At 38.0% G+C, this 25,064-nt stretch overlaps 1 protein-coding gene across 1 annotated transcript in view; it reads left to right on the forward strand.

The window, feature by feature from the left end:
- Positions 1–24,002, forward strand: part of LOC114524140 (progranulin-like) — a 43,877-nt gene extending 19,875 nt beyond the window's left edge. Inside the window, exons 4-11 of the mRNA XM_028545260.1 lie at positions 1,482–1,700; positions 3,635–3,853; positions 11,409–11,633; positions 16,561–16,797; positions 19,122–19,358; positions 21,597–21,833; positions 23,201–23,434; positions 23,761–24,002. Of these exons, the coding sequence (XP_028401061.1) occupies positions 1,482–1,700; positions 3,635–3,853; positions 11,409–11,633; positions 16,561–16,797; positions 19,122–19,358; positions 21,597–21,833; positions 23,201–23,434; positions 23,761–23,787 (1,635 nt within the window). The 3' untranslated portion in view covers positions 23,788–24,002. The remainder of the gene's footprint in view (positions 1–1,481; positions 1,701–3,634; positions 3,854–11,408; positions 11,634–16,560; positions 16,798–19,121; positions 19,359–21,596; positions 21,834–23,200; positions 23,435–23,760) is intronic.
- Positions 24,003–25,064: the final 1,062 nt, after the last annotated feature.

The following is a 25,064-nucleotide window of genomic DNA, read 5'->3' on the forward strand; positions in this document are numbered from 1 at the left end:
ACATGCATTTTTATGTCGAAAATTCGCTGCTGTTTGAACTAGTACGTATATAGGTTGCATTAAAGACAACCGTTGGTAACCATTCTAATTCTTGTACTGTTCTCACTTAATTTGTGTAATAAGAAAGGACAAGAAGACACTTCATAATTTATTTTTGCATTTCCAAGTGATAAGAAGTGCATGCCACTATTGGCTAACTGCTGACCTACGCTAAGTGATAATTACGGCAAGCCACTCTTGGCTTTGTCCCTGCTCGAGAAGAAATCAGTGGAAGAAGACTAACAAAAAGACTCAAATGTCGGCACGACACCTTTACAAACGAACGATGCTCTTGGATTCTGAGCCTACAAGCGTGTCTGTCTGCTTATTCTTACCATCTCACAATACGAAAAAAGATACAATAGATTTTTCGATGTTGCATGGGAACGTTTATTCTTTTGCAAACAAAATTCTGATATGGTTTTTGCTATTCACCAACAATATTTAAGCATGCCTTCGTGTTTTAAGTAAGAAACATGGAATTGCATTTTGTGATGAAAGAGGCATTAATTTATCGATGAGTAGTAGTGTACTCTCGAGAATACTCTTGTTTCATCCAATTAGTAGTTTATAACCACGATAGTAAAATTATGTAACTGAGAAGAAGCCAGCAGCGTACCACTCACAATCCAGATCGCAAACAAATCTCAAAGCGGGTCTCACTGAAAAATCATCCCTACTTGAATATGTCTTATTTGCTCTTACGTAAATTTGTAGCTGCCCCATTTACTGCAAAATCAGGAGGACCAATTTGTACAATCCCCTACTCGCCTATGCTAGGATTAAACCTTTGTCAATTTAAGTCTTTGACAAACCACGTAAAATTTGTTTGCAGGAAATGTTTTAAATGAGGTATAGAGCAAGATGCAGCCCAGATGCAAATTTGCAGAATGATTTGAACGGTTTTTAGCCAATTTCTAAATGATGGATTTGGAAGGTTTTTAGGCCAATTTCTATTAAGCCAGTTCTTAGCCAATTTCCGTGAAATCTGGTAATTTAAGAAATTTTCTTGTAGCCCACACTGCTATGTCGTCAGTGAAATATCACGCGTATATGCGCGTACATCATCTTCTTAGATATTATCTTGGCGTAGCTTGAGAAAACATTTGCAGCGTCTAATAGAAGAGGTCGCACTTTTTTTCAAACTCTTAGATTTGCAAGCCGCAAGATAATGTTTTCGGTTGACCGCGCATCCGATTAACAACATTTAGGGGGGAGGGGGGGGGGAAGAAGCATGCGTCGATCCCCTGATAATCTGAGGAATCAGATTCCTTATTTGTCCAAATTAAACAAAAAAAGAGGGAGGTGGAAATTTTTTCTAAAATTATATAGTGAAAATCTGCAGCTTTACAATTTCAAAAGAGAGTGTAAGGGTCCCCAGAGTTTTTCTATAAAGAAATAAGATTTCGTTGCTAGTTCTTGTCTTCTTATAACATTTATAGGTGAACGTAGTTTGTCCTGGTGGCGAAGTCCAGTGCCCAAGTGGTAACACATGCTGTAAACTGGCAAGTGGCCAGTGGGGATGTTGTCCTCTACCGAACGCCGTTTGTTGTTCAGATCATCTACATTGTTGTCCCAATGGCTACACCTGTTCAGGATCAGGCTTCTGTAGTCGGGGATCTCAAATTATGAAGCAATTTAGAAAAAATGCCGCAATAAAGGTTGGTTAATTAAGCACCAGATGCAATTTTTTATTTGTAAAAAGCCGTATAATTCCGCTTTTAACATACAGCTACATATCGCATTGTAACGTATTATAACGCAACATTCGCGCCTTTACACGCTGTCCGGTCCACACATGCAATCATCTTCACAATATCATTACTGACGTACGTAAGTGTTACGTTCGCCGGTGAGAACGAACAAAAAATGAGAACAGTGTTGAGCATTTTAAAACATTTAGTGAATTATAGTGAGCAATAAGCAATTTAAACTTTACAAAGCACATTAACAATATCCTATTTCTTAACATTAACTTATCTGGTAAGAGTAACAGTGAATAGCTCCATAGTTGAAAATCCATCATACATCCATCTATGTTATATTGATCATTTGGTCAGCCGTCAGCTTAAATTAGCATCGTCAGTTATGGCATCTTGTAATGGCTGTAATCGCTTGCTTATATCTACTTGCGCTCGGACTTATATACGCTTGCTAAGAGAAACTGCAAAACAACAAGTAATTTCCCCTACGCAATTCAGAGCGTTGTAGCGCATGCTACCATGGCTTTGTGGTTGACACCAAGCTACGCACTTGCGGTTAGGCGTGGACATAGCTATTGCCTGCTCATGCTTATACCTATTTTGCTTACTCATGCATGTAAGTCTTACGAGAATAAGGTTAATTAACTAAAAGGTATATATATTTATACTAGCTAAGTATATGACGCTATATTATTATACGATCTAATTACATGATATTATGTATATCATGCAACAGTAAGTTTAATGAGTATTCAATTTAGCACAAACTAATGCTCGACAGCTAGTGTTCGACATAGCCTCCTCTGCAGGCATCTCTTTTTATATTCTAAAACAAACAAGATCTTCAATACGGCAGAACTGAGAAGGAAAGCGCGTCTCTCCGCCCGATTTTCCCGATTTTCCCCCTTTAGCGTTAAGAAAATAAAGTCCTGACATTCAGGTTAGATCGTCATTTAATTTGAAATTAACTTGATTGACATGGGTGTATAAGTACTCATGCAATGAAAGAATTGATCCCAAAACAAGAGAAATTAGAACATTTTTTTTACTGATGTAACTTATTTCAATACCTCAAAACATTTCACGCTTGCGTGGTTAAATCTCGCGTGCCAGAAGCTGAATGTTACCCAGATGATATACATTGTTGCCTCCCAATGGCTACAATTGTGAAGGATCATCTTGTAGGAGAGGATCTGACATTACTCAAAAATTTAAAAAATCACCTGCAATTCAGGTAGAGTTTTTCCGATTTCACGAGTTTCAGGCACAACAAAGAACGCTTTCCTTTAAGCGGGCAGATGTGAATGACGATATATGTCAATGCAGATTTCTGGAATCGCTCTAAAAACAGGGAATCAGTCTGTTCTGAAATATAAATGGACTGGTCTGACCGTTTTTTCCGCATAAAGGAAAGCGACCAATGACAATGTAAACTCGACACGGCAATAAGCACATTGCCAGAAATGTTGCTCACTAATTAAATATTTGAATGCAAATCACTTTAGTTTTTTTGCATGCAATGCAAATTTTGAATGCAAATCACAATTATTCAGAATGTTTTTAGAATAGAAATTTATCTCTTATAGCTTTTATTCATAAGAATAGTTTTTTTTATTGATAAGAATAGAGATTTTCCTATCATTTAAGAAAGAGGAAAAGTGTTTCGCATGAAAGGGATGAACATGCATTTTTATGTCGAAAATTCGCCCCTGATAATCTGAGGAATCAGATTCCTTATTTGTCCAAATTAAACAAAAAAAGAGGGAGGTGAAAATTTTTTCTAAAATTATATAGTGAAAATCTGCAGCTTTACAATTTCAAAAGAGAGTGTAAGGGTCCCCAGAGTTTTTCTATAAAGAAATAAGATTTCGTTGCTAGTTCTTGTCTTATAGGTGAACGTAGTTTGTCCTGGTGGCGAAGTCCAGTGCCCAAGTGGTAACACATGCTGTAAACTGGCAAGTGGCCAGTGGGGATGTTGTCCTCTACCGAACGCCGTTTGTTGTTCAGATCATCTACATTGTTGTCCCAATGGCTACACCTGTTCAGGATCAGGCTTCTGTAGTCGGGGATCTCAAATTATGAAGCAATTTAGAAAAAATGCCGCAATAAAGGTTGGTTAATTAAGCACCAGATGCAATTTTTTATTTGTAAAAAGCCGTATAATTCCGCTTTTAACATACAGCTACATATCGCATTGTAACGTATTATAACGCAACATTCGCGCCTTTACACGCTGTCCGGTCCACACATACAATCATCTTAACAATATCATTACTGACGTACGTAAGTTTAATGAGTATTCAATTTAGCACAAACTAATGCTCGACAGCTAGTGTTCGACAAAACAAAACGAAAAAGTATTTACACATTTTGCGCGAAGCCTGGCGCGAGCAGGGACAGTTACACTCAGTTTTGCCCCTCGGATTTGTCCATGAAGACTATTTACATGTTCTCCACTTTGTGCGAGTGACTGGTTGATCATCTCTCATCAACAAAATGTCTCCAACTGCAAGATGCTGTGAGTTATATTCTTAACTAGGTTACCCATGGGTAGAAATGCTAAATGGCTAAAAGTTTTATAGTGTGTAGTGATATTAATTTGGTCATATCAAAATTCAAATTACACTTTCAAAAGCACTTTTTGAAGTTAAAGCGAAGGTGTAATAGCCTTTAACAGTTTGCTATGCCTTTGCAAAACGGCATACAGAGATGAAAATTATGCAAATAAATTGCACCTTTACCGCGAAGCAAAAACGAAATAAATACGTGAACACGTACCCTTTTAAAACACTTCTATGCTAACTACCGGAATCAGTTGCTTGGTCAAATGCCAACACGTTTCGAACTTTTTTCATAAAAATCCTATTACGTCTTCTTTCGACCAAGGATCTGCCATTTTAAATTCAAATACAAATAATAAAGAAACTTTTGTATTACATATAAAGTTATTGTTTGAATAGACTTATATTCAAAACTGCATCCTTACCTACATACGAAATAAACAAAGTGAACACGTACCTTTTTAAAACACTTATATAAGCTTGCGGATTATGAATTATTTCTCTTGCACCGCTTTGTCTTGACTTGTATCCATACTCTTTTTAGTTATCTGTCATTTTTTATCCTGTTTCTTCTCGTTGTATTTTGCACAAAGTTTATGAAACAGCAAAAACCAATAATATACCTCAGTGGTCACAAAATTATCGTTTTTAATTTAGAACCACCTTAAATGAAATTAATTTCAAGTTTAACTCTCACGAGCCACGTGCAAAGATAGAAAACATCTTTCTTCAACACGTGCATGAAAAAGAATTTTCAACTTTGCCAAAAAAGTGGAAATAAACCGTATCACTAAAACGAGCCCACGAGTAATGGGTTATTTCCACACTTATTTGTCAAAACGAAAATTTCTTTTTTATGCATGTATTGAAGCCTTATATTTTGCATCTTTGCACGTTGCTCGTGAGAGTAAAATTTGAAATCTATTTCATTTAAGGTGGTTCTAATTGTACAACGATAATGATGTGACGTAATTATCGAAAAGGTGTATTGCTGCCGTTCTTATTGAAATACAAACTTTCTGTCTCAGCCATACCAGTCGTTACTCGCGCATACGCATAACTGAGAAAACAGTTGAACGTCGACCGTCCACCGTCCATGACAGGATAAATTTGGATTCCGCTATGTACCCCCGGGTTTCGGGTGTAATTCCTAATTTCCGGGCGGAATAAGTACCATCACATAATGCTCGCACAGGCTCGGGAATGAATGTTTATGAGTGCGATGGTAAGATTATTTTCATGAGGTGAAAGATGGAATGTTATGGGAAGTTCCATCTTACACCGAGTGAAAATATTCTTTCCATTGTACGAATGAAAACGTTCATTGTTTGTTTTATATAACACCAAAAAAACACCGAAATATAGATAATAAGAATTTTTCACAAGGACAGATTTCAGAGGAGATTATCGCTTGGAAAATGAATCTATGGGACGCATATTTGAACACTGTCGTTGTGCCTGTTTTTATTTATACGTAAGGTCTGATTCTCAATCCAGGACGCAGGTCCAAAAAAATTTATACGAGTCGACACCGACTTGAGCTTGCATGTGATTAGAAAGGGCATACATTTTTAATTATGACCTTCGAGGGCCCGAAATTGCGAAGAAGAATTTTTTTAAATCGAGTCCGTCAGAAACCAAATTTGAGAACCAGTTTCGAGCAGTATTTTCCCTATTTTAGCGACTGAATTTACCTGGGTTGGTGAATTAATGAAAGTGCCGCAGTCTGGAATAGTTGATATAGACTATTAAGATAGACAAAATTTCAGAGGCATAGAATTTTTCTCAAGAAAGTTTTGGAGTCAAGGCCACGAGATTTTGAGATTTGATGCCTCTAGATCCTTGAAAATAGCCATTTCAGAGTCGTACCCTGGCCTGTTCTCAATAGTCGCAAACATCAGCGAGACCTATAACTACGATAAAGTTTTCAAGACTCACGGAAATTCGATTAAACAATTATGTCCATTAATTTCACTGAGTAATTTTTTTAATTTAGAAGAATGTACAATTAATTAATTGACAAGGACACACCATTTTAATGCCTATTATAAATGATAATCCCGTCGGCCATATTATTCGCACTCGTGATTAATATCGTGAGTGATTGAATCTAGTGGAAGCAACCGTGCAATGGAGATTTCTATTTAATGCAACGCGATCAAAAACAACCAATTAAAAAAAGACATTATGTAAAAGACATAAAATAGTATAACTTACAGCATGCAGGCACGGTCCAGTTTCCTTACTTATATTAAGTGATATTTTATTCAGTAATATCACCTTCTCCTTCTCGCCATTCAATCATTTCCGTTCTTCAAAACATAATTTTATATAGCTACAGGCATTCCTTAAAACGTAATTCAAAAAACTTTCAGGAGAATATCGTATGCCCGGGTGGCGAGGAAAAAGCGTTCACAATCACACTATACCGCGTAACTAGCTGCGCCGGTAGAAAATCATGCATAAACAACGGTTTATAGGGTCTAACTGGTGTCGACACTCTGTTGTTATTCTTATCAATTGAAGTTGATTGAGGTGTTTGAATGTCAGGATTCTTTCCCCATTAATTCTCTTTCATGACAATTAAGTCAGTGTTAAATTCTTCTGCAGCAAGAAGTTTCCACTTATTCCACTCAGGTTTTGCAACGACCTTAAAATTTATTGGCAATGTGCTGTACGACCATGCATGCAGTTAATATAGTTATATATGCGTATAAATGATGTCTTGAGGATGTCTGAAGTATGCAGATATACCAGTGATATTATTGTTCACATATGATACCTGAGATTTTCAAGATTGCAGTGGCCACTGTCTCTTTCGATGCACAGTTGGCAATGATACGTTAATCAAACTGTGTTCCCATTCGTTCACGGATGCAAATAAACGTTGTCGCCGGAGCATCATCTTGCACTAATAAGGGATTTTCGAATTCTGCCCACGATATGTTTGCGTTTTCATTTGTATTCACTTTCAACAGTGTATTCAAATCGATGCGTTTTCGGTGAATACGCTGAGCGTATTCGAGCGTATTAGTGTGAATGGAAGGCCTAAACGCATCGAAATGTATGCGTTTTCAAACGAAAACGCACTAGTGTAGACAGGGCCGTAGAAAGGGGGCAGAATTCGAAAATCCCTTATTAGTGCAAGATGATGCTCCGGCGACAACGTTTATTTGCATCCGTGAACGAATGGGAACACAGTTTGATTAACGTATCATTGCCAACTGTGCATCGAAAGAGACAGTGGCCACTGCAATCTTGAAAATCTCAGGTATCATATGTGAACAATAATATCACTGGTATATCTGCATACTTCAGACATCCTCAAGACATCATTTATACGCATATATAACTATATTATGATTCCCACGTCCGCTGTACACTACACTCGATTTATTAGCGCACGGCTAAAATGGGTACCCGTGCCCACTTCATACGTGCATGCCCGGTATTTGTTTTGGTATACAGGGTGTCCCAAAAAAACCGAAAACTATTGAAATCACCCATAACAATGTAATTGTTAGAGTTTGAATGCCTAAGCACTCTGTTGGGACCCACAAGTGTGTAAATGTTTGCCATAAGCATTTTTATGCATGATGATGAAAATTTGCTCGTACGCGAAAATGATATTTATTAACAATATTTAAATGTGCATCTCAATCACCATGACCTTCGACATGTCACTTTTCTCTAGCAACACAAAGCATTTAGCATTTCACTTAGTTGCGTTAAATCCCCACGGGCTAAAACTCGTGCACACGGCATTCAAATTTTAACAATGAGTGATTACAAAAGTTTTCGTTTTTTTTGGGACACCCTGTATAGCTTGAACACTGATAAAATTGGGCACGGGTACCCATTTTAGCGTGAATGCCATGCTGATAAATTGAATGTAAACGGGGCTTTCTTCTCATTTGCATATCCACAAAAGAAGATCAGCCAGATTATCTGGTCTTTGAAACAATGTCCAACACTCAAGTTAAATGTGGACGGTTGTCCCGAAACACGCAAACTGAGAAACTTTCCCCTATATTCACAATAATCTAGTGGTCTTCTCATTTGATCAAAACGATGAGATGTCGTTCAGATTCCAAGACGAAGAAAGCCCTAAGGCGAATACAACTAAGATTAAAATTCTCATGCCAGTATCAATTGTATCAAAAGCTCCATTCCTGAAGATATGTGGGGACACGATTCCCATTTAAGTTTACAAGGTAGACGCGAATAGGGAGAGAGGTTTCATGGCAGAATTTCATTGATGGTTCCACGGTCAATTAATTAAAAAGCAAGTATATGCATGGTGTTAAACCGCGTATTATAGTATATAGTATAGCCGCAAAAAAAATCTGGATTATCTGCATATCCGCCAACAACACTATGTAAACAGAGTGCAGTCTCTGGCGATCCATATATAGCCGGATAAACTTGTCAGTGATTTCTGTATCTGTGTTTAATGTTCGCGTGGTTATGTGTGTTAATACTCTTCATATGATATTTCGCTTTCAGACCACATGTTCTAGAGTACGGATTTTTCACTAAAATTTTTATATGTTCGATATACAAAAGACAGACTGCGTCCTTACTCTTTTCTCTATAATTTATATTATGTAACAATGTATTGCTTACTATCTCTACAACACCTCCTGTTCGGAAAAATAATACGAAAAAATATAATACAGATACAACAGATTTTTAATTTAATTTAATTCAAAATCTTAATATAATTTAATAGCAGCTCTTATCGAAACACTTAGCGCAGGTTTTGGTGCGCAAGGGTGTATCTTTTACATGCGTACACTAGACAACAAATTCTTATAATCATGCATGAAATAAAGCGAAAATTATTACTCCTTTTGTGTGAAACATTTAGCGCAACAATCGCTAACTGAAACAACGTATTATATCCGTGTAACTAGGTTACCTGCAAGGTACGGATTGCTGCGAGCATTTTAGGGTCCAAGTGAATTGTTATATGAAATGTTAGTAAACTAAATCCGTTTTAACTAATAGCAATAGCAGGTTTAAAACACGTAAAGTGAACCTCTATATAGCGTTAACTCGGGCTGTACATGAATTAATACCTGTTAGTGAGAACACTGTCAATGACGTTAATATGTAGGTCTATGTATGCTATATCAAGTTCTAACTTTTATCTCGAAATTGTTTTGAAAAAGGCTGGTCTATATTATGATTTCGCGAGTAAATTTGCTATAGAGAAAAAAGATTTATAAACGTTTAATTGCCCAAAGGATTTGTAGATTGCCCTCGGCAAAAACAAATCGTCTGAAAATAGCCATTTTACAGTGTCATGAATACCAATTTCCCCCGGTGTTGGATACACCCGGGAGTGTTTTTCCCGCTGTCGAAGGGGAAAGGAGAGAACGCTGTCTTGCGAGTTGCAGCTCGTTGAAGTCAAAGTCTTTAGAAGCAGCTAGTTTAAAAAAATTATATTTTAACATACGAATCATAACAGGAGTATTAACAATAATAGTAATATTAGGTAGAATTTTGCGCGCGTAGCGACATTTTCCCCGCAACAAAGTTGAAAGTATTGTACTTTTCAGTTTCCGCGCGGAAAATATTGTTTGCGCGCAAAATTTCGCCTAGCGAAAATACAGGCCCTGACATGGTATTTGTTTTTGAAATATGCTATTTGTCTTTGTTGTAAGAGTCCATGTAAATGTTTGCTTCATGTGAAGAGTAACAAAACATCACTTTAATACTTTGAACTTTGAACGCGCTCGAGAACTGAGACGTGTAATCAGAAACCACGTGAAGATCCGGTAAAAGCACTAAATAACAAAAACATTTAGCTCATTGTAAAATAGGAATAAAAACATATGCCTATGCTTACAGTAACCTAATATAAAATAAGTCAAACATTGCACGAATCTGAGTGATTCAGTCAGGCAATTTAGACGATCAATTCAATTGCATATTTTATCTGCGACTGTGTCATGTTATTAAACACGACTCGCAAGCGTCAAGCCGCATACTTGAAACAGAGAAAGATTTGATTTGCTTCACAGCACTAACAGCTCAACTGCTCAAGCAAAGCGAATTAGCAAATTGGATAGTACATCCTAATATTCTAGAAGAATTTATGTATTTCGTATATAAACAGTATGAATCTAGCTGTGATCGATTGTATGCTTTTAGCGTTTCATAAATATACAAGTTAAAATTGTAAACAACTGCAAACGTAACATATGAACGAAAGATTAAAATATCTTACCTTGAATAGTCAAAATAGAACAGAAGCTTTAAAATTTAACAAAAATTTGAGGTTCCTGTCCATCGAAATCAAAAAGCACATGGATATGAGCGAGTTTAAAATTTGTGTTCTACGCATAAAAAACGCGCACGACCACAATTCCTTGCGCCAAATAAAATTTAGTTCAGAACCCCCTCTCTGCACAAATTAGACTGCTGCTACGCTCGCTCGCTTCAGGCTCGCTCGCTCCGCAGCAATTACTTTGGTTTGCAGACGCACCAACTTTAACTAACATACGCGTACATATAGCTTTGATCCAGGATTCGAGGCAGAGTAAAGATAGAAATTTTTGTCCCACAATGTGAACAGAATTGTAGCACAAACCTTTGCTTTCTTACTAGCGTCCACATTAGAGACTCAACGTATAGAATGAATAACCTAAGCTTGGTACAGACTGTTTTTGTGTAGAATGATACAACTTTGCAGCATGATTTAAAAGGTTTTTCCTTAGCCAATTTCCGTGAAATCTGGTAATTTGGAAATTTTCGTGTAGCTCACACTGTTATACATCATTTGCTCAGATGCTATTTTAGCGTAGCTTGAGAAAACATTTGCAGTGTCTAATAGAAGAGGTCGCACGTTTTCCAACTCTTAGATTCGCAAGCCGCAAGATAATATTTCGGTTGATCGCGCAGCCGATTAACATGGGATGATTTCTTATTTGTCCAAATTAAACAAAAGAGAGGGAGGTGAAAATTTTTTCTAAATTTATATAGTGAAAATCATCAGCTTTACAATTTCGAAAGAGAGTGTAGGAGTCCCCAGGGTTTTTCTATCAAGAAATAAGATTTCGTTGCTAGTTCTTGTAATACCTTCTTATAACATTTATAGGCGAAGAACGTAGTTTGTCCTGGTGGCCAAGCCGAGTGCCCAACTGGTAACACATGCTGTAAAGTGGCAAGTGGCGAGTATGGCTGTTGTCCTCTACCGGAAGCCGTTTGTTGTTCCGATGAAGAACATTGTTGTCCCCATGGCTACACCTGTGGAACAGGAGGCTTCTGTTATAAGGGATCTCAAGTTATAAAGCAATTTAGAAAAAATGCCGCAATAATAAAGGTTGGTTATTTGAGCATCAGATGCAATTTTTTATTTATAAAAAGCTGCTTTTAACATATCTTAACTACATATTTTAACCTCATTCTCGTTTACACGCTATCCGGTCCAAAATCACCTTCACAATATCATTGCAGACGAGTTGAAAGTAGACAAATGCCTCTAAACTCCTTTTGAACTATTGAAAGACCGTGGAATTCGACTCGGCTAATGAAATGTAGCATCGAATGCAATTCGATATTTCTTGGTATAGAGACCTCGCCCTCGTTTAGTAAGAAGTTAGTCATATTGCTTTCCGTTTCTGTGCTAAGGAACATAAGGAACATAAGTGTGATTTAAATTTTTATTTGTGTTATCATGATTACGTGATTTCTGAGGACGTGTTATGGTTCTCAAAGAGACGATTTGAATGTGCATGCAATTTCGACTTTATTATATTCATTTTGAAATCATGGCCAGAAATTGCGGACATGGAATATGCAGATTGCCGTAGCAAATTTGCATATCTGTTCAAATATTATTCGTTTGCAGAACTATAAATTATATTGCGCATTCTTAAATTTTGCAAAATTTAAGAAAATCATTGCATCTTTGCTATTTGCCCTGGTTGTTTCTTGTAACTCGTGTCATATTGAAGATCCTGAGGTAATATTTTGCTGGCAAAGGTTTATGTCGGCTCTGCATTTTTATTTTATTTCTACGCTATTACGGTTTTCGTTTTATATGGTATTCAACGTTATAAATGACCAAAACTTTGTTTTGAAAATGCAGGACGAATACTGATAAAACATTTTTAAATACTGTATAAAAATATTAAGATTAACTTGCTCTGCAACGAGCAATTAAGGCAAATTATAATTGACCTACCTAAAGGTGTATTTTTAGCGTTTAGTACTGTGCACATTACAGTTTACTATAAACTCACGAAGCTTTATTTTGACACCATATGCAAATTTAGGCGGAAGTAGAATGTTAAATATGTCCGAATTTTCTGGCCATGCATACAAAAAATTAAGCAAATAAAAAAGACTTACTGGCTAAAAGAACCGTAGACGGTGTAAAATGTGAGTAATTTTCATCTATTTTTGTCAAGAAATTCTGCAGGGCATTTAAAAATTCAAAATAATATAATTTTGTGCCATTTTTCCCTGTAATTTGATTGGATAGTTCGCTTTTAAAGTATTTTATAATCAAACCAGTGCGATGACATATATCGTTCAGATTCCAAGACGAAGAAAGCCCCAAATATAACTAATATCAGTTTAAGATTCTTACGCCAATATATCATATGGAAACAGCTCCATGAAGCTATATTATATGGGCACACGATTCTCTTTTGAGTTAGAAAAGAGTACAATTTGTGGCTCGCTGTGATTTTTTTTCGTTCCGTACACTTTACAAGATGGACGCGAATAGGGAGAAGGATTTTATGGCAGAATTTTTTTGATAGTTACACGGTCAATTAAAAACAAGTATGCATGCATGTGTTTAAGCGCGGTATATATAGTATGGCCGCAAAAATACCTGGATTACCTGCATATCCGCTAGCAACATTATGTAAACCGCGTGCAGTCTCTCGATAGTTTTCAATATCTTCTGGAACGGAAAATCAGCCAAAAATACCTTTTGGTATAAAAGGGAACGGATTGCTTTAAGCTAAAAAAATTATATACGAACCAGAGTGCGAAAGATTTTACGTTGACCATCCCGTTTCTCGTCGGAAGCATTTTAACATCGCTGCACGATAGCTGACTAAAATGAACGCAATCAATGTACATGAGTGCGAAGGAACTTAAAAAAAAATGAAAATGCGAAAGTGACCATGATGGCATGCATACACGAAAGCTTTGAAACATGAAGCTATGAACATGATTCGACTTGGGAGAGGAACTCTTGATACAGTTTGTCTTTCTACACAGAGGAATTAGAGTTCGATATCCTTCCACAAAATAGGTAATACCCGCGCTAATTATAGGATAAAATGAACCTCCTTGTAACATTTAGGTGAGTAGCGTAGTTTGCCCTGATGGCCATTCCACATGTCCAGAAGGTAACACGTGCTGTAAAACGCGAAGTGGCCAGTGGGGGTGTTGTCCTCTACCGAACGCCGTTTGTTGCTCAGATGGTGAGCACTGTTGTCCTCATGGGTATACCTGTGATTTATCAGCGGGAAAATGTTCGCAAGGTCGCCAAGCCGTAGGACTTTTTCAAAATAAGCCAGCAAATTACCTATCTAAGGTATGACCAATAGTGATTTTCAATAAAAATCTTAGGAGATGAAAATGAATTAGCTATTGTTGTAATTTGCTTAATCAATCACGAAAAAGAGCACGACATTCCATTGAACAGTATATATAGGTATATACATTCGTTTTCATCTTGGCGATCCATATATAAAGGATCACAAAGAAAAAAATTCAAGGCCAAGCAATATAATTCGAAACGAAACAAAACGAAAGCGCGAAGCGCTTACATTTTGACAATCGAGTAAAACGTTATAACGATTGATAAAACAACTGAGAAAATAACACTTCTGTCACACAAATGTGTCCCTACAAAAGTATAAATCGATTTAAAAACAGCTGGCTTCCCTCGCTGCCACTGCCAATTATAACACGTCGTCTTTTAGCAGTGTGGAATTCACCGACCAATGGCTACAATTATTTCTTTTGTTGTGGTGTTGCCCTACAATATAGCTGATATTTGCCGTTGCTTGTTGTCCGAAACCACGGAGTGGTTGTTAATCGAATTTATATTTTTGTGGCCAGTAATTTGCATGAGAAACATAGGCGTACGGGCCTAGAAATTTTGGGGGGCGGGACCATAGTCTGCCCGACGAGTGCCGAAGACCGAGAAAAACAAAGCTGGTTTATGGGTCCTATTAACTGGGTCGAGTTTCACGCTCGAAGCGATCATCAGAATCTGATGATCGCTTCGAGCGTGAAACTCGTATTTCAATACCTCAAAATCATTTCACGCTCGCAAGTTTAAATATCGGGTAACCGGCTCCTAAAACGCTTCGTAATATTTAATTCAATGCTTCTTCTTAATGATAATGTGCATGCTCAGAGTCTTAACCGCGCTTGTGGAATTGATTTTAAATGCGGCAGTGAGATGATCAATGTTTACGTTGCAAAGTCGTTGGTTAGTTCCAACAACTAAGAACTCAGTTTTTCTTTCAGAGAATATTTCCCTTTCTTCCGCGTTACGACTACCCCGCATGGAAACTAGATAATCGAGAAGCAATGCAATGGGGCAACACGTGGGCTGACGGTTGATCGTCAACGTGAAAAGACGTTGATTGCATGTAACAATGCTTGTAGTTTTGTAAGATTAATTCATACTAACAACCCGGTTGCTCGAATCACGAATGGTAGCGAGTTGATTGAATTGCAAAGGCTCAGGTCCATCTCTTTTGTTAGTGGTAATTTCTCCAACCCTCAGGAAAGCAAAGAATGCCAGTGACTATATGGCTTTAAATTGCGTGATCGATGATGCTCAGGAAGATTGGTAATGTGAAAGGCAAGCGGCTATCTAAAATGCCTGTTGCCAGTCCTTAATATGTGTGATCTTTTTTGGTTTCGACATGGGTTCAAGGCAAAAAGACGTCGGAAGTCCGGTCTCAGACGATTGCAATGAAACTTGATATTTTTCATTGGTGGGATTGCTCAGCAAGCATCCGAAATCGACGTACTCCTCACTCCAAATTTTTCCCTTAAGTTTAGGCGAGACTCTAGAGTCGATTGATAGACTCGACAAGAGGAAAACCTGGGTTGGAATTACACTAGAATTATCTACATTAACAGTAGGCAATGACTTGGGCTGACTAGTGATTTGCGAGTGAGCCGCAGTTATTGAGTCGTTCACCATACTTGCGGACAACTGCATTGGCGGTGCACTTGATAGGGCGTGTTGATTTTACCAGGCGGTAGCTGGACTGGAGCACTTGGTGTTGGAGCCGTTGGTAGTTCTGCGGCGTATTGCGGTATCCGTGGCTGGACATTAATATCGCCTAGAGAGGCCAAAGTAGATATGGGCGTTGAATGGCGTTATGTTGAAATTGACCATGCATGTCCGGTAGAAAGGGGGACACAGTCATACAAACGGTTGCGCGAAACCCGTATGCTTCCAACAAATGGCTTGGGTCATCGGCTCAAGCACAACGCGCGTAAATTGTTTAAGGAGCGCGGCTTTATCGTTAAACTTGCCGTGGGTATGTATATATGCGTGGCGTTTCACCGTCGCGCGTGGGGTAATTTGGCACCATATAACAAGTATTTGAATATCAAAAGCTGTATCAACTCTTCTATTTGGGAACCAGTGACCTTCAGAGGGCATATTAGCCAAGTCGTTTGTCCCTAATTCCAGTATAACAATATCAGGCGCAAACTACGACACAACGCCCAGATGAAACGCGCGTACTTTCTGCACAGTGCGACCCTCCACCCCCTGCAGGCGAATGGACACTACCTTACAAACGACAATCGCTTTTCAAACGACGTACAAAAGAATGTCCGAGAATGAGAACTTTGGGTTCAGTAGCCATTATAATAATAATAATGAAAGGTCAAGGAAAATAACTCGTAATGAACTTAATAAAACTTTGAATAGTCGTACCTTACATAAAAAACTTTTTTGTTTGACAGTCGATTCTTGTCAGTTGACTTGACCTCTTAACCCAAAATTACTTCAAACCTATTAACACAGGACGGAATACATGAATGTGTTTTTGAACACGATTTAGATGAATAAACATTACGCCTAACGTAAATCGGCAGTAATATCACGAATAATAAAAATTTAATGTTTCGAAAAAGAACATGAGAGCTCCCAGAGTTCGTCTATCGAGATATAAATTCTATAGATTCTAGTTTGTACTGCCTTAAACCGTATATATACCCGTAAATGTATCTCCTTATAACATTTATAGGCGAAGACCGTAGTTTGTCCTGGTGGCAAAAGCGAGTGCCCAGATGGTAACACATGCTGTGAACTGGCAAGTGGCGAGTATGGCTGTTGTCCTCTACCGAACGCCGTTTGTTGTTCAGATCATGAACATTGTTGTCCCCACGGGAATACCTGTGATCTGTCAGCAGGAACGTGTGTCCCGAAAAGTGGCGCAGTGACACAACTTCTTCTCAAGAAACCAGCTAATCGCTTGTTCAAGGTATACATATGACATATATCAGTCCTTTTAAATAACCCAGGCTTTTTAAAAAGCTATAAATATAGGCACACTACAGGCGTTTACAGAGATCAGTGGCTAAGTTGAGTGAGCGCGCAGGGCCTATATTTACAGAGGCTGTATATAAGTCCGGGTAATCTTTGTCATCTGATCACATGACCTTTAAAAGTGGTTGGCTCATTTTAACTTGCATCTTCTGTGCGAATACTTGACCGAATTCAATAAAATTGAACCATTTTAAAAAGGAAATTGTCCTCAATAGATAGATGTTTTAGGTCTATATGTTGCAAATTTGGTATGATATTGACTTTTAAATGCATGCGATTTATTTTTTTTGATATTATGCACCAAAGCGGCCTAATCCTAAGAATGTTGCCCAAAACGTAAACGAAAACTGGTTACAGTGATTTAGTTCACATTTCTAGGATCTTTTTGATATATTTAGCGTCGAGCCTTTCGACGATTTTTGCCGATTTTTTACATAAACATTCATAATCTGCACGATGGTATGTAGTATCGCATGGCTCACGGCTAACATTTCAGAATAATAAAAAGATTCAACAAAAATTTCGGGCAAAAAGCTGAAAAACTGACCCCTTTGTCCAATTTTACGTCAGGAATGATTTTTGGGGTCAAATAGACCCTAGGTAGTGAGCATCACCGACTTTTGTCACATTTTTGAACCGTTTGACAATATTCTGAGCAAGCCAAATTATACCAGAATGATAATAGGTTAAATTTAGACAGTCTAAAGACAATCGAAAAACATGGACTTTCGAAAAGTATGCGGTTGCCATGTGTGAGTAATTTGCGATAACAACGCAACACAGTATTTTGACTTAAATTACAAGTGCGGCTTGTAACTCTCTGCTGATTTGAGTATACTATTTATATGATGTCTTAAAGCGCTATCGTTCGGTGGTATTCCGGCATCTTTATTTTAGCCTAAATACTTGCAAAGATATTCAATTTAAGCAAGGGTTCCTTCTATGACTTCTTTTTTGGTTTCGACATGGGTTCAAGGCAAAAAGACGTCGGAAGTCCGGTCTCAGACGATTGCAATGAAATTTGATATTTTTCATTGGCGGGATTGCTAAGCAAGCATCCGAAATCGACGTACTCCTCACTCCAAATTTTCCCCTCAAGTTTAGGCGAAACTCTAGAGTCGATTGATAAACTCGACAAGAGGAAAACCTGGGTTGAAATTACACTAGAATTATCTACATTAACAGTAGGCAATGACTTGGGCTGACTAGTGATTTGCGAGTGAGCCGCAGTTATTGAGTCGTTCACCATACTTGAAGCATGACTTGCGGACAACTGCATTGGCGGTGCACGTGATAGGGCGTGTTGATTTTACCAGACTGGAGCACTTGGTGTTGGAGCCGTTGGTAGTTCTGCGGCGTATTGCGGTATCCGTGGCTGGACATTAATATCGCCTAGAGAGGCCAAAGTAGATATGCGCGTTGAATAGCGTTCTGTTGAAATTGACCATGCATGTCCGGTAGAAAGGGGGACACAGTCATACAAACGGTTGCGCGAAACCCGTATGCTTCCAACAAATGGCTTGGGTCATCGGCTCAAGCACAACGTATGTATATATGCGTGGCGTTTCACCGTCGCGCGTGGGGTAATTTGGCACCATATGACAAGTATTTGAATATCAAAAGCTGTATCAACTCTTCTATTTGGGAACCAGTGACCTTCAGAGGGCATATTAGCCAAGTCATTTGTCCCTAATTCCAGTATAACAATATCAGGCGCAAACTACGACACAACGCCCAGATGAAACGCGCGTACTTTCTGCACAGTGCGACCTCCCCCCCTGCAGGCGAATGGACACTACCTTACAAACGACAATCGCTTTTCAAACGACGTACAAAAGAATGTCCGAGAATGAGAACTTTGGGTTCAGTAGCCATTATAATAATAATAATGAAAGGTCAAGGAAAATAACTCGTAATGAACTTAATAAAACTTTGAATAATCGTACCTTACATAAAAAACTTTTTTGTTTGACAGTCGATTCTTGTCAGTTGACTTGACCTCTTAACCCAAAAATACTTCAAACCTATTAACACAGAACGGAATACATGAATGTGTTTTTGAACACGATTTAGATGAATAAACATTACGCCTAACGTAAATCGGCAGTAATATCACGAATAATAAAAATTTAATGTTTCGAAAAAGAACATGAGAGCTCCCAGAGTTCGTCTATCGAGATATAAATTCTATAGATTCTAGTTTGTACTGCCTTAAACCGTATATATACCCGTAAATGTATCTCCTTATAACATTTATAGGCGAAGACCGTAGTTTGTCCTGGTGGCAAAAGCGAGTGCCCAGATGGTAACACATGCTGTGAACTGGCAAGTGGCGAGTATGGCTGTTGTCCTCTACCGAACGCCGTTTGTTGTTCAGATCATGAACATTGTTGTCCCCACGGGAATACCTGTGATCTGTCAGCAGGAACGTGTGTCCCGAAAAGTGGCGCAGTGACACAACTTCTTCTCAAGAAACCAGCTAATCGCTTGTTCAAGGTATACATATGACATATATCAGTCCTTTTAAATAACCCAGGCTTTTTAAAAAGCTATAAATATAGGCACACTACAGGCGTTTACAGAGATCAGTGGCTAAGTTGAGTGAGCGCGCAGGGCCTATATTACAGAGGCTGTATATAAGTCCGGGTAATCTTTGTCATCTGATCACATGACCTTTAAAAGTGGTTGGCTCATTTTAACTTGCATCTTCTGTGCGAATACTTGACCGAATTCAATAAAAATTGAACCATTTTAAAAAGGAAATTGTCCTCAATAGATAGATGTTTTAGGTCTATATGTTGCAAATTTGGTATGATATTGACTTTTAAATGCATGCGATTTATTTTTTTTTTGATATTATGCACCAAAGCGGCCTAATCCTAAGAATGTTGCCCAAAACGTAAACGAAAACTGGTTACAGTGATTTAGTTCACATTTCTAGGATCTTTTTGATATTTAGCGTCGAGCCTTTCGACGATTTTTGCCGATTTTTTACATAAACATTCATAATCTGCACGATGGTATGTAGTATCGCATGGCTCACGGCTAACATTTCAGAATAATAAAAAGATTCAACAAAAATTTCGGGCAAAAAAGCTGAAAAACTGACCCCTTTGTCCAATTTTACGTCAGGAATGATTTTTGGGGTCAAATAGACCCTAGGTAGTGAGCATCACCGACTTTTGTCACATTTTTGAACCGTTTGACAATATTCTGAGCAAGCCAAATTATACCAGAATGATAATAGGTTAAATTTAGACAGTCTAAAGACAATCGAAAAACATGGACTTTCGAAAAGTATGCGGTTGCCATGTGTGAGTAATTTGCGATAACAACGCAACACAGTATTTTGACTTAAATTACAAGTGCGGCTTGTAACTCTCTGCTGATTTGAGTATACTATTTATATGATGTCTTAAAGCGCTATCGCTCGGTGGTATTCCGGCATCTTTATTTTAGCCTAAATACTTGCAAAGATATTCAATTTAAGCAAGGGTTCCTTCTATGACTTCTTTTTTGGTTTCGACATGGGTTCAAGGCAAAAAGACGTCGGAAGTCCGGTCTCAGACGATTGCAATGAAATTTGATATTTTTCATTGGCGGGATTGCTAAGCAAGCATCCGAAATCGACGTACTCCTCACTCCAAATTTTCCCCTCAAGTTTAGGCGAAACTCTAGAGTCGATTGATAAACTCGACAAGAGGAAAACCTGGGTTGGAATTACACTAGAATTATCTACATTAACAGTAGGCAATGACTTGGGCTGACTAGTGATTTGCGAGTGAGCCGCAGTTATTGAGTCGTTCACCATACTTGAAGCATGACTTGCGGACAACTGCATTGGCGGTGCACGTGATAGGGCGTGTTGATTTTACCAGACTAGATATGCGCGTTGAATAGCGTTCTGTTGAAATTGACCATGCATGTCCGGTAGAAAGGGGGACACAGTCATACAAACGGTTGCGCGAAACCCGTATGCTTCCAACAAATGGCTTGGGTCATCGGCTCAAGCACAACGTATGTATATATGCGTGGCGTTTCACCGTCGCGCGTGGGGTAATTTGGCACCATATGACAAGTATTTGAATATCAAAAGCTGTATCAACTCTTCTATTTGGGAACCAGTGACCTTCAGAGGGCATATTAGCCAAGTCATTTGTCCCTAATTCCAATATAACAATATCAGGCGCAAACTACGACACAACGCCCAGATGAAACGCGCGTACTTTCTGCACAGTGCGACCCTCCACCCCCTGCAGGCGAATGGACACTACCTTACAAACGACAATCGCTTTTCAAACGACGTACAAAAGAATGTCCGAGAATGAGAACTTTGGGTTCAGTAGCCATTATAATAATAATAATGAAAGGTCAAGGAAAATAACTCGTAATGAACTTAATAAAACTTTGAATAGTCGTACCTTACATAAAAAACTTTTTTGTTTGACAGTCGATTCTTGTCAGTTGACTTGACCTCTTAACCCAAAATTACTTCAAACCTTTTAACACAGGACGGAATACATGAATGTGTTTTTGAACACGATTTAGATGAATAAACATTACGCCTAACGTAAATCGGCAGTAATATCACGAATAATAAAAATTTAATGTTTCGAAAAAGAACATGAGAGCTCCCAGAGTTCGTCTATCGAGATATAAATTCTATAGATTCTAGTTTGTACTGCCTTAAACCGTATATATACCCGTAAATGTATCTCCTTATAACATTTATAGGCGAAGACCGTAGTTTGTCCTGGTGGCAAAAGCGAGTGCCCAGATGGTAACACATGCTGTGAACTGGCAAGTGGCGAGTATGGCTGTTGTCCTCTACCGAACGCCGTTTGTTGTTCAGATCATGAACATTGTTGTCCCCACGGGAATACCTGTGATCTGTCAGCAGGAACGTGTGTCCCGAAAAGTGGCGCAGTGACACAACTTCTTCTCAGGAAACCAGCTAATCGCTTGTCCAAGGTATGACATATATCAGCCCTTTTAAATAACCCAGGCTTTTTAATTAAATAACTATAAATATAGGCACACTGCAGGCTTTTACGTAGATCAGTGGCTAAGCAGCGTGAGCGCGCAGGGTCTATATTTATAGTTATTTAAAGCGTCTGGTTACGAGGCTGTATGAGTTCGTTAAAGCGTAGGAAGCTAAAAACGCATCAATCAGGCCTATACTTGCAATTACTTGGAGAGGATTTTAAAAATATTAAGTCGACAAAGTGAAGGAAAGTGAGGCATTCCAAGCGAAGTAACATTTACTATTGGATTGAGCCTGTATATGAATCCGGGCCATCTTTGTCATCTGATCACATGACCTTTAAAAGTGGTTGGCTCATTTTAACTTGCATCTTCTGTGCGAATACTTGACCGAATTCAATAAAAATTGAACCATTTTAAAAAGGAAATTGCCCTCAATAGATAAATGTTTTTAGGTCTATATGTTGCAAATTCGCTATGATATTTACTTTAAAATGCATGCGATTTATTTTTGATATTATGCATCAAAGCGGCCTAATCCTAAGAATGTTGCCCAAAACGCAAACGAAAACTGGTTACAGTGATTTAGTTCACATTTCTAGGATCTTTTTGATATATTCAGCTTCAAAATCGAGCCTTTAGACGATTTTTGCCGATTTTTTACATAAACATTCATAATCTGCACAATGGTATGTATTACCGCATCGCTCACGGCTAGCATTTCACAATAATAAAAGAATTCAACCAAAATTTCGGGCAAAAAAAGCCGAAAAACTGACCCCTTGGACCTTGGTCCAATTCAGTTACGTCAGGGATCGATTTTTGGGGTCAAACGTTTATATGGAAGTTTATATAGAAATCAGTAAGGTAATATAGAACAACGTGGCCGGGTTAGGGCTATAGAGTGTTGAAATACCCGCTACCCCGTTCAAATTATTCAGTATTAAATTATGTCAAATAAAATATAAAGCGAATATCTGTGTTGTAAGTTTTGTCCGGAAACATTAAAAATAAAAATAGTTCCTGCATGGATGCATTATCAAACGCCAAAACGAAAGCTTAGTTGACAAACATACGCGTACTGATTTTTTTTAAAAAACGCGTCATCATAACGAAACGTGTTATTATAATAAAACTTGCATGATGCCGATATTTATCTAATAGTTTGTTTTCAATGCGCAAGTATTCCACGCTAGTCTATTCTGTTGGTAGTCTTATCTTTTGCAATCGGTAAGTCAACACATTTAGATAAGGAGTAGCTTCGAATTCACCACCATTGGAATCTATATGACATCACATTAGATCTAAAATTGTATTTTTTCCGGTCTCCAAAAAACAAAATCTTATCGTTTTAGGTCATGGACGTGCAATGCGATTCTACCCATTATTGCCCAGATGAAAACACATGCTGTAAACTGGTGTCTGGCGATTGGGGCTGTTGTCCTCTACCGGAAGCCGTTTGTTGTTCAGATCATGAACATTGTTGTCCCCACGGGAATACCTGTGATCTGTCATCAGGAAAGTGTATCCCGAAAAATGGCCCAGCAACACAACTCTTTCGAAGAAAACCAGCTACTCGCTTACACAAGGTATGATGATGATATGTGTCGATCACCAGTTAGAAGATTATCTTAAGGATTGTATACTTCTTAGGTTTCTGTGAGTATGGTAAAAATTTTGTTCAGGTGCAGTGTATTCCAACTGTCGGAGGATTTCGAAGACCCGCTTCCAACGTTGTAATTAGTGTTTTAATTAACAAGGGTGGGGCGATATTAGAAAAATCGAGACTCTTTACAATTTAGGAAATTCCAAAGTCTCGTTTTTGTTGTGACACCGTGCATATATATATATATATATCGCCGCAAGCTTCGCATAACTACATTTGAACTGATCGTGGTTTCATATATTATTTCAGGAAGGTAAACCAGTCAAAAACAAGTAAATGATTCACGGAAACTTCACGGACATTGGTTTTCTGGGACTTGCACGCTTCTGACAAATACGTATTTGCAGTTAGTTGTGCGAACATATAGATTCATAATTCTTAAGTTTTATTATTGATTATTTTAAAATATCCTGATAAGATACGGTAACGTTAACTTTGTTTACCGAGTTAAATTTGACATAGTTGGAAATGGGATTAAATTTATAAAGCTACTTATAATAATTATAACTAAATTTCATGATTTTTGGAGAATTTCACGCATGCGGGTGCACGACAAGATTTTGTTTTAAAAGCTCACTGAAATGTGCACACGTGCGATGTGTCAGGATAAAAAGATTTTTTATCGCCCGATTATCATTACTGTGTCTTAAAACGTTTTGACACTCTGCTTCACTGGCTACTAAATATACTCACCAGGCACTGCCTCAACAGTAAGTATCTACCTAATATGTAGATATGAGCTTTGTGATTTGCTTTTTGTAACAATAGTGAACAGTGTTTCATGATTCGTTCTTTTAGAAATCAATTTCTAAGTTCATTGTGTTTTACTGTTATCATCAACTATTAGCAAAGCTTGTTCAAATAGGTACGTGATGACCCCGGGCTCAAGCCAGTCCCCTATACTAGTTTAATAGATGAGAGATATATATGGACAGTTCGATTGTGATCTAAAAATTTCTTGCGCTCGGCGCAGGAAATTCTCACATTTGCAAATTTCAGTAAATTTTCAAATTAGATTTAAATTTTTGTTTTGCTAAATGAAATTGCAAGGCCGCATTTTTTACAACCTTTCACAATCGAACATGTTGCTAATCTTTGTGTACTTTTTCCAGCTAGTAATTCGCACCTGCTTGCCTTTAAAAGGTGCGTGAAGTTAAATCACCCGTTTTCCTGCTGCATTACGTCACATGAAGCTATAGACTTTCACAGTTTAAGTGAAGTTTAAAACTTGTTTGTACGTCATCAGCCGACGTACGATAGCACTGAAAGTCATTCACCCCGATTAAACAGTTGCGATATATATTATACAAATACACGAGAAGCGCACGCGCACAAAACAAACTCACCGATTTACGTTCATTGATTTACCATTCTACATTGCACTGATAGCAGTGATTTCCACAATAAATTCAACTGCTCAGGATGTCACCAGGACAAAGTTAAATGAAGACGATTCCAATGGAGTGGTGACGAATTATGAAGTTTGCTATCAACTTGGTTTTACAAAACTTGATTGTTCCACAAGCAGAAATGTAGGTAATATCGATAATTTG

Source organism: Dendronephthya gigantea, unplaced genomic scaffold (assembly GCF_004324835.1).
Source record: "Dendronephthya gigantea isolate DGI-Jeju-01 unplaced genomic scaffold, DenGig_1.0 000030F, whole genome shotgun sequence".
NCBI lineage: Eukaryota > Metazoa > Cnidaria > Anthozoa > Malacalcyonacea > Nephtheidae > Dendronephthya > Dendronephthya gigantea.